The 11,222-nt window shown below is 39.6% G+C and overlaps 1 protein-coding gene and 1 pseudogene across 5 annotated transcripts in view; one reads left to right on the forward strand and one right to left on the reverse strand.

Annotated features, from left to right (window-relative positions):
* EPS15 (epidermal growth factor receptor pathway substrate 15) overlaps window positions 1–11,222 on the reverse strand; it is a 176,475-nt gene that overhangs the window by 5,934 nt on the left and 159,319 nt on the right. For 4 of the 5 annotated variants that reach the window (XM_017548733.2, XM_017548731.2, XM_017548730.2 and 1 more), the window contains exons 22-23: window positions 3,293–3,369; window positions 2,117–2,282 (exon numbers count right to left, since the gene is read on the reverse strand). In XM_017548733.2, the coding sequence (XP_017404222.1) occupies window positions 2,117–2,282; window positions 3,293–3,369 (243 nt within the window). Of the gene's footprint in view, window positions 1–6; window positions 501–2,116; window positions 2,283–3,292; window positions 3,370–11,222 lie in introns of those variants that run through there. The other variant, XM_017548735.2, reaches the window with a different exon arrangement.
* LOC108318066 overlaps window positions 10,028–11,222 on the forward strand; it is a 15,774-nt pseudogene continuing 14,579 nt past the window's right edge.

Raw genomic sequence — 11,222 nt, forward strand, 5'->3', positions numbered from 1 at the left:
CTGTTACAACCCTCAGCCTGATAACAGTTATCCACTAGTGGCAATAAGAGCAAATGACCTCTGAAAAATGACAAAATTCTTCTAATTTTTCTCTGGTTCTACATACAATACCTGGGAGCATAAAATTTTAAATTACCATAGTAAAACCCTGCCAACTTTTTGTCATACACTGTATTTCAAAATGAAGAAAAAAATGTTTTGAAGCCCAGGACCTAAATCTGTGTGGTTGTTGATCAACTAATCTCTGACCAAACAATAGTATCCTGTCCTGTTAGTCACTCATTAATTCATTACTATTTTCAAACAAGTTCTCTAACTTTAAGTCTTACTTAAACTTAGTACTTCTTGAAGAAAAGATAATAAAAATAGGGATCAAAATATCTTCAAATATATTTTTTTCCTAAAATGCATTAAGCTGGTAATAGCAATCGTAACAACAGATTCCATCATTGTAGCTGCTTAAAAAGATGCTCAGATCTCAATGGATCCTTCCAATAATCCTGTGAAAGTAGACAAAATTAGAATTACTGCCACCATTTAACAGCCAAGGCTCAGATAAATGAAATTATACGCTTAAGATCACAGTTAGGGAACATCCAGAAACAGAACCTAGATTTTTAGACTCCCAGTCCAGCGCTCTTTCCAACAAACCACTCTTTTCCTTAATTTTCTTATAATGATATACAAGCACTTTGCTGAAGATTCTTAAGATTTAATAAATGCACTAGTATATTATTTTACTTAAGATTTAAAAAAAACAACCTCACTATTGGCATCATACAGGTGTAAAAACTTAAATGTGCAAATTAACCGTTACTTATTTTTAAATACATTCTGACAACCTCACTTCTAGAAATATATGATATAAGCTACTTTTCCTTAGAATCACTTAACTCATTTACCTGATTTTCCAACAGATTATTGGGTATTTACAATTATACATAAAATTGTTTCAGTCGAAGAAAAATATTATCTGTCTAAGACCACGGAAAGGTTATGATGAAAAGGGAGTATTAATCTATAACTACTGAGACTGAAAATTTCCCAAGGAATGAGGTATGATTTTTAAAAAAATGTACTAAAATGTGTCTTCTGACATAATAGCCCAACAGTACTACAACTACTTACGGAATTATCCTTTTAGCCACTTATTATGACCTAAAAACAAAACAAACTTTCTTTTGTATAATGCTAAACATATACATACACACACATACTAAATATACATACAAACAAACAAAAATAAGAGAAAAAAAATCGCTATTATAAAAGAGTCTTGGCCAGGAGTGGTGGGTCACACCTGTAATCCTAGCACCTTGGGAGGCCAAGGTGGGCAGATCACTTGAGGTCAGGAGTTCGAGACCAGCTTGGCCAACATGGTGAAACCCCATCTCTACTAAAAATACAAAAATTAGCTGGGTATGGTGGCTCATGCTTGTAATCCCAGCCACTCGGGAGGCTGAGGCAGGTGAATTGCTTGAACCCGGAAGGCGGAGGTTGCAGTGAGCCGAGATTGTGCCACTGCACTCCAGCCTGGGCAACAGAGCAAGACTGTCTCAAACAAACAAAAAAAAGGAGTCTTTTAAGTTAGCTAAAATACCATTTTCCTTCAAGAAAACGAGTATTTTGTTTTAAATCACTATATTGCTGAATTCTGGATACTAAAGAGGCCATATATTCTCATATTAAAGGATTTAGGGAAGACTTTACACTTTATGGGAAAGGGACTTTGAAACAATCTTCTCTTAAATAAATTATAATTAAAACACCAAAGTGCAGGAAACTGCTATTCAAATTGATAATAAGTTTCCAAAAGGCAAAGAAATTTTCCTCAACACTTTTCCTTTTCCATTTATTGCCTCTCTGAAATGATTAAGTGAAAAAAAAAAAAAAGGTCTTGGCTGAAAGAAAGGTCTTGGCTCATGAAAGTTATACATGCTAACCTCTTTAGGGGCATGTCTGCAATTCTGCAGTTAGGTCAGAATGAAAGACAGCAACAGGCTTCTGCATATGTTTGACTTGTTTCATTTAAAGCCCTTTATATAAGTTCTGCACAGTACTTTTCAGAAAGAGAAAATCTATGTAGTTGACTGAAGAAAAGTACCAACTCTCATACCAGGTGGTGGTGGGCAGGGTCTTGTTGGAGTTCCGATCTTCGGTGGCAGTGCTGGGGGTTCATCTTCACTTTTGACCGATGTTTCCTCAAATACATTTTTTGTAATCACTACATTGCTGACAGAGCTCGATGTGGCTGAACTAAAAGGGTCTTCATTGTTGTTGACCTTTGTTTAAAAAAAAATGGTTATACATGGCTACACCAAGCAAACTGTGGTGGTCATGTAGCATTTAGAATAATAATTTAAGTATTATGTAATTTTATTTATTTTGGTTCTGAGACCACTGACTAAATTTAACCTTTGCATCCAGGCTCCAATGGGAGAAATTTTTTAAAAAAAGTTATTCTATATAAGTAGTGATTCTAACATCACTACTTATTAAGATTAACAGATAAACCAAAAAAACTAAATCTAGATTAAAGGTTTGTCAAGCTTCAGGAAATATTCAAGGCAAAACCACCCGAGGTTTAACAATAGTTGCATATTGTAGGGGGCTAGAGAGTGGACTGTATTAAATAGCACCCCTCGTCTCTATCCACTAGATATGAGTAGCATCTCTTACTCAGTTGTGAAAAACAAAAAGGTCTCTAGATATTGCCAAATGTTCCTCTGGTGGCAAAATAACCCTCAGCTGAGAACCAAGGAACTAATGATATGGACAATTTGACATAGAATCTAATCCTCCTTTTCTCTTAGCCTCCATCAATACCACAGCTACCCTGCAAAATAAGCAGTGGACATTTAGTACTGGACTTTGTGTATTAATTACCTTACTACTGACCCTAACAACCTCAGAAAATAAAATCAAGTAACTGATACAGACAGGACGAAATGAACACACATATTTTACAGCTACTGACCCAGACAGTCAACAAGGGGAAAATGTGGTTCAACTGGGAGAAACATGTTTAAAAAGACAAGACTAAATATGAAGCTGCTGAGCAAACATGTCAATAGAAAACTATAATTACCTCTACCATCAATACAATCTAGTTATATAAAGAAATATGTCTACTTTAACTATGTTATTTTTCATTTCTATCTGAAATCAACATTTGCTGTGATATACTGAAATCAAGCTGCAACTTTGTGAGAGGACTATGTAATCAAAGGGACGATTCTCTTTTGGTGGAAATACAGTATGTTTTCCCTTCCCATTAGTTACAGTAGATTACCTTTGACAATGTGCTGAAGTCAGCAAATCCATCTCCAAATGATTCATTCCCAAAAACAGAAGCAAAGGGGTCAGTGGCTAAAATGAATAAAGAAAATATATGAAATAGAACAGTAAGACATCAATTTCTTTTCTTTTTTTCTTTTTTTAGACAGGATCTCAATCTGTCACCCAGGCAGGAGAGCAGTGATGCGATCATGGCTCACTGAAGCCTCAATCTTCCAGGCTCAAGTGATCCTCCCATCTCAGCCTTCTGAATAGCTGGAACTATGGACATGCGCCACCATGCCTGACTAATTTTTGTATTTTTTTGTAGAGATGGGGTTTTGCCACATTGCCCAGACTGGTCTCAAACTCCTGGGTTCAAGTGATCCTCCTGCCTCAGCCTCCCAGAGTGCTCGAATTATAGGCATGAGCCACCAAATCCAGCCAAGACATGAAATTTCATGTTTTCTTTTGGTTAATAACATTCATACAGTTGAAAACATACAGTCTCAAATATTAATGCCTGAATTTATGACTGATACCCACAAAGAGAGAGTGTATATTGATAACCCCACAAGATGTATTCCTTTGTATAAATCAACTGAAGAATGATTTATAGGGAAAGTAATAGCAAAAAAAAATAGGTAAAGTAATACCTAGATGATTTATAGGTTAGGCTTTGGAACACATGTCAAATAATATAGCTCCTATGAACTTAAATTACTGCTAATAAAAACATCAAGAAGTACAAAAAACTAATATAATTTCATTAATGCCAAATTTCACACTCATACTTCAAGGCCCATTTCAACTGCTACCTCATCAACAAAGCCTGGAGTAACAGGTGTTACTACTTCCCACACCAAGCAGTGATATTTTCCTTCTCTGCTGCACTAATGGCATTCTAGTTTGTACCATGGTTACCTGTAATTAATCACCCTTATTAGCTGGTAAATTCCTTGAAAACAGGGAATAAGTCCTATCCAAAGAAGAATGGACAGTCAACAAACATTTGTTGATCATATACCAAGTCTGAGAAAAAAATACAATTCCTACGCTTGAAAAAGTTCACAGTCTAGTAACAGATATATAAACAAATAATAATAAAACAGTCTTAATATGGGTTATGAGAGAGGTATGAAAAACCTGTAGTGAGAGTCACTAACTGCCTGGGTAAATCTGGAAACGGAGCAAAGAAGGCATTACATTTAGCTTTTAAATAAAATCTTTTGAATTAAGAAATGGAATTTACGGCTACCAGGCATAAGGAACAGTAACTACAAAAGTATATTTAACCAGCCAGGTGTGACAGCTCACACCTGTAATCCCAGCACTTTGGGAACCATAGGTGAGTGGATCACTTGAGGCCACGAGTTTCAGACCAGCCTGGCCAACATGGTGAAACACTATCTCTATTCAAAATAGAAAAAATTAGCTAGGTGTGGTGATACGCACCTGTAATACCAACTACTTGGGAGGCTGAGGCAGGAGAATCACTGGAACCTGGGAGGCGGAGGTTGCAGTGAGCCGAGATTGTGCCACTGCACTTCAGCCTGGGCAACAGAGTGTGACTCTGTCTCAAAAAAAAAAAAAAAAAAAAAAAAAAAAAAAAGTATATTTAACCAGTGTTTCACAGGCATGAATAGCTGTTTCTTCCATCACATTGCACTTACCAAGTAAACTAACACTTTCATCTGGAATGAATGATCGACTCTGAGATAGGCTTCACCTATTCAGGCGTAAGGGCTACCAATAACATCAAAGAATGTTTCTAGGAATTGCTGCCTGATATAGAAGATGGAAAGAAACAAAGCAAAGAGTTGCAAAGGAAGGCGAGGAAATAAGTGCAAAAGAGAAGGCAAGACAAAGAGGCACAGAAAAGTTCTCCTCAGGCTGGGCGTGGTGGCTCACACTTGTAATCTCAGCACTTGGGGAGGCTGAGGCAGGCAGATCACCTGAGGTCAGGAGTTCAAGGTTAGCCTGGCCAACATGGTGAAACCCTGTCTCTACTAAAAAAAACTATAGAAATTAGATGAGCGTGGTGGCGCATGTCTGTAATCTCAGCTATTCCAAGGGCTGAGGCAGGAGAATAGCTTGAACCTGGAAGGTGGAGGCTGCAGTGAGCTGACATTGCACCACTGGACTCCAGCCTGGGTGACAGAGCAAGACACCATCTCAAAAAAAAGAGTTATCCTCAAACTATTATTAAAACCAAAGTGTGCCCACCCACCTATTTGAATGTGTAAAGTGTGCCCATATTTCTAAAAATGTGAATATCCTGGACATAAAAAGAAGAGAGGCAAAGAAGATACACTATTTTTGTTTGCTTTGTCACCAAACATTTTGTCACCAAGACAGCAGTAGACAAGGGGTGCCTAAAGTGGGAAAAAGGAGTGGGTGGAAGCATAGAAAAACCAGGCCTTTAAGGATACACCAGCAACTCTGATCCTGAAGAGCATGTTGAGAGGTTCAGAGTTACAGGAAATCCGACAACTCTAGCTGTAAAAGAGCCTTTTCATTGATACATATCTGCTGAGTCCTCAGCCTAGGGACCAGCCTCATCGTAGGTACTGTTTCAAGGTTTCCCTGCTTTCTCTCCTTTTCCTGTTATTTTTCTTTTCTTTTTCTTTTTTGGAGATAGAATCTTACTGTGTCACCCAGGTTGGAGTGCAGTCGCACAACCTCGGCTCACTGCAATCTCTGTCTCCCAGGTTCAAGCGATTCTCGTACTTCAGCCTCCCAAGTAGCTGGGACTACAGGTGTGTGCCACCACACCCAGCTAATTCTTTCTTTGTGTTCACCATGTTGGCCAAGCCGGTCTCAAACTTCTAACCTCAAGTGATCTGCCAGCTTCAGCCTCCCAAAGTGCTGATGGCCACCGTGCCTGGCCTGTTATTTCTGATGCTGAGGTAACTGAGGCACAGCCTGAGTGGGGTGAAGATGCTCTCCCTGACTGAAAATTTGCTTCATGCCTTTTCTGTCCTGTCCCACAGCCTTTACAAGTCACATATGTGCAATAGCCTGAGTTAGGTCAGATGACTGGAATATGTTGAAGCATATATTGTAAACAAAATTAATTAAAAAAAAATGACATTTCTAGAATACATAGTATCTTACCAAAGAGTTTTTTCTACACTTTCCTCATAAATGACCTATTTAGCACTGGACTAAACAATGGGGAAAGAACAAATCTTAGAAGAATGACAAGTAACTTTCTCAGATACTGATCCTGGTTGATAGGAGACAGAGGCCTGTTCAGAAAGCGGAAGGACTCACTGAGTTGAACTTGTTCAGATCATGCATGAGACAACTGCTGGGGGGAGTTCCAGAAATACTTTTAGAGAAAACATGCAGGTGCCTTTCTTCCTCTTAGTGCACAACAGGAGCTACAAGCCAGCAGAACCAGGCTTTAGACACAAACATGACCTCATTAGTACCGCTTCCTCCCCAAGAATAAAGGTAATGAACACTCTGGAAAAAATATATAAAAGTATAATTAAAAAATTATCCCTAAATCTCACTATCGGGAAAAAGCCCTATGAATATTTCAGCATACTTCTTTAACAGCCTTTATTCCTAGTATTTTTTGCTTACATATTTGAGATCATACTATGCTGATATGGGTTTTTTGTGAAGGTGTGCATGATAATGCCACATTTTAGATATATCACTTTTTATACCTTACCCTGATTTAATCACAGTACTCATCAGTACTTGACATGTATTTGTTTATTGCCTATCTTTCTCATACAAACTCTGTGAAGACAGGAACTTTGTTTTGTTGACAGCTGTATCCTCAAGGCCTAGCACAAGGTCTGGAAAGTAGGAGATGCTCATATTTGTTGAAAATATGCAAAGAAAAAAGGGACAGAAACTGTCTATTAAGAATCTGCCCAACAAATATCATAACATTTCTTAGCACAACCAGCTGAATAACAAGGAATAAGGGAAACCAATTTTAAGGTTCACAAATAATTCCCTGAAAAACAGCTATTTGCCAGAAATCCTGACATGTGCCACGTAACTGTTGTGGTCAACAATAGACTACATACATGACGATGGTCCAATAAGATTATAATTGGGCTAAAAATTTCATATCACCTAATGACTTCATAGCCATCGTAATATCCACAGTCCAATATATTACTAATATGTTTGTGGTGATGCTGGTGTAAACAAATCTATTGTGTTGCCAGTTGTATCAAAGTATAGCACACGCAATCATGCACAGTACACAATGCAGGCTGAGTATCCTTTATCTGAAATGCTTGGGAGGAGTGTTTTGGATTTCAGATTTTTACAGATTTTGGAATATTTACACTGTATATGCTTATAAATTGAGTACGCCAAATCAAAAAATCTGAAACTCAAAATGCTCCAATGAGCATTTCTTTGAAGCATCATATCAGTGCTCAAAAAGGTTTGGCTTTTCTTTTTTTTTTTTTTTAGACAGAGTCTTGCTCTGTTGCCCAGGCTGGAGTGCAAAGGCACCATCTCAACTCACTGCAATCTCTGCCTCCTGAGTTCAAGCAATTTCCTGCCTCAGCCTCCTGAGTAGTAGCCGGGATTACAGGCACACACCACCATGCCCAGCTAATTTTTGTATTTTTAGTAGAGGCAGGGTTTCACCATGTTGGTCAGGCTGGTCTTAAACTCCTGATCTCATGATCTGCCCGCCTTGGTCTCTCAAAGTGCCTGGATTACAGGCATGAGCCACTACACCAGCCCAAGGTTTGGATTTTCAAATTTTAGATTTTTCAGACTTGGAATGCTCAACCCGTATTTGATAACAATAATAAACAACTATGTTACTGGTTTACATATTTACTATACTATACTTTTAATCACTATTTTATTATTATTTTGTGTGTGTGTTTTTAAGAGACAAAGTCTCACTCTGTTGCCCAGGCTGGAGTGCAGTGGTGTGATCTCTGTTCACTACAACTTCCATCTCCCAGGTTCAAGCGATTCTCCTGCCTCAGCCTCTTTAGTAGCCGGGATTACACCACCGTGCCTGGCTAATTTTTGTACTTTTAGTAAACAGACAAGGTTCACCATGTTGGCTAGGGTGGTCTTGAACTCCTGACCTTAGGTGATCCACCCACTTTGGCCTCCCAAAGTGCTGAGATTACAGGCTTGAGCCACTGCACCTGGCCTATTTTGTTTTTGTTTTCTTTTTTGAGATGGAGTCTCCTTCTGATGTCCAGGATGGAGTGCAGTGGCACGATCTTGACTCACTGCAACCTCCGCCCCCCGGGTTCAAGCGATTCTCATGCATCAGCCTCCTGAGTAGCTGGCATTACAGGCATGCGCCACCATGCCCAGCTAATTTTTTTGTATTTTTTTTAGTAGAGATGGAGTTTCACCATGTTGGCCAGGCTGGTCTTGAACTCCTGAACCCAGGTGATCGGCCCACTTTGGCCTCCCAAAGTGCTTGGAGTACAAGTGTGAGCCACCGTGCCTGGCCAATCGTTACTTTAGAGTGTATACCTTCTACTTATACAAAAAATACGTTAACTGTAAAACAGCCTCAGGCAGGACCTTTAGGAGGTATACCAGAAGAAGCATTGTTATCATAAGAGATGACAGCTCCATGTGTTTGACTGTCCCCAAAGACCTTCCAGTGGGACAAGATGTGGACGTGGAAGCCAGTGATATTGATGCTCCTGATCCTGTGTAGGCCGAGGCTCATGTGTGTGTTTGTGTCTCACCTTTTTTTTCTTCATTTTTTCTCTTTTGCATCTTACTTTTAAGAAAAAAGTTAAAAAAATTTTTTTTTAAGTAGGAAAAGTTTAGTTATAATAAAGAAAATATTTTTGTACAGCTGTATAGTGTTTTAGGCTAAGGGTTTATCATAAGAGTCAAAAAGTATAAAAAATTTTTAAAGTTTTACAAAGTAAAAAAGTTACAGTAAGATAACGTTAATTTATTATTGAAGAAAAATATTTTTAAAATAAATTTAGTGTAGTGTAAGTGTACAGAGTTTATAAAGTTTACAACAGTGTACACAATGATGTTCTAGGCCTTCACATTCACTCATTACTTGACTTACTGACTTACCCAGAGCAACTTCCAGCCCTGCAAACTCCATTTATGATAAGTGCCCTGTACAGGTGTACAATTTCTATCTTCTATATTGAATTTTTACTGTATGTTTTGATACATAAATACTTACCATTGTGTTTCAACTACCCACAGTATTCAGTATAGTATTCAAGGCTGTATAAGTTTGTAGCCTGGGAGCAATAGGCTATATGCCACATAGCCTAGGTGTGTAGTACGCTATACCATCTAGGTTTGTGTCAGTACACTTTCTGATATTTCCCTAACCACACATTTCTCACAACATTTTCCTATCATTAAGCAATGCATGACTATAAATTCATACCTGCCCATGCACACACATTTTTTTCATTAAAAAATTAAGTGGTCTTGGCCAGGCGTTGTGGCTCACGCCTATAATCTCAGCACTTTGGGAGGCTGAGGCAGGCAGATCATCGGGTCAGGAGATCGAGACCATCCTGGCCATGGTGAAACCCTATCTCTACTAAAATACAAAAAATTAGCCGGGCGTGGTGGCGCATGCCTGTAGTCCCAGCTACTCAGGAGGCTGAGGCAGGGGAATCACTTGAAACCGGGAGACAGAGGTTGCAGTGAGCCGAGATCATGCCACTGCACTCCAGCCTGGTGAAAGAGCAAGACTCCTTCTCAAAACAAAAACAAAAACAAAAACAAAAAAAACTAAGTGGTCTTCACAGGAGTTGCTGCCACTGCTGGAGATTGTGGGTTGCAGGGAGCTAGAGCTAGTGGGTGGCATGTGTCAAGATGCCAGAGCTGGCAGTGCAGAAGGCGGTGGTCTACCCTCCAGTACTGCTCAGTGGATCATTTCAACTGAATCAGCAAGGTTGGAAATCAAAGTGTACTGTTGGTGTGCTTTTGGGGTCATGGCAGACAAAAGTACTTGTATCCACCACCAACAGTTCTGGAGTCCCTTTTGATGAAGACGACAAAGATAATTCTGTCTGGTTTTTAGACCATGATTACTTGGAAAACATGTATGGAATGTTTACAAAAATCAGTGCAAGAGAAACAATAGTTGGGTAGTACCACACAAGCTCTAAACTACACAAGAATGACATTGCCATCGATGAACTCATGAAAAGACACTATCCTAACTCAGTATTGGTATTACTGACATGAAACAAAGGACCTGGGGCTTCCCACAGAAGCATATATTTCAATGAGAGAAGTCCATGACGATGGAAGTCCAACCTCAAAAACATTTGAGCATGCCACTAGTGAAACTGGAGCAGAGGAAGTTGAGGCAGCTGGAGTTGAACACTTGTTACAAGACATCAAAGACACTACAGTGGACAGTCTTTCCCAGCTGATCACAAAGAGGTCCATGGTTTGAGGAGACTGAACTCCAACCTTCTAGATATCAGGAGCTAACGAGAAAAAGTAGCCACAGGCAAGCTGCCCATTAACCACCAGATCAATAGCTGCAGGATGTCTTCAACCTGCTGCCAGACATCAGCCTGTGGCAGTTTGTCAAGCCCTTTAACCTGAAGACCAACAACCAAATGGTGATGGGGTACTTTGTCTCCCTGATGCGTTCCACAGTTGCCCTGCACAACTTCATCGACAATAAGATTGCTAATCAGGGCCGGGCGCGGTGGCTCACACCTGTAATCCCAGCACTTTGGGAGGCCGAGGCGGGTGGATCTCGAGTTCAAGAGATCGAGACCATCCTGGCCAACACGGTGAAACCCGGTCTCTACTAAAAATACAAAAATTAGCTGTGCGTGGTGGTGTGTGCCTGTAGTTCCAGCTACTTGGGAGGCCGAGGCAGGAGAATTGCTTGAACCTGGGAGGCAGAGGTTGCGGTGAGCCAAGATCGTGCCACTGCACTCTGGCCTGGCAACAGAGTGAGACTCAATCTCAAA

This window comes from Cebus imitator, unplaced genomic scaffold, assembly GCF_001604975.1.
Source record: "Cebus imitator isolate Cc_AM_T3 unplaced genomic scaffold, Cebus_imitator-1.0 Scaffold214, whole genome shotgun sequence".
Lineage (NCBI taxonomy): Eukaryota > Metazoa > Chordata > Mammalia > Primates > Cebidae > Cebus > Cebus imitator.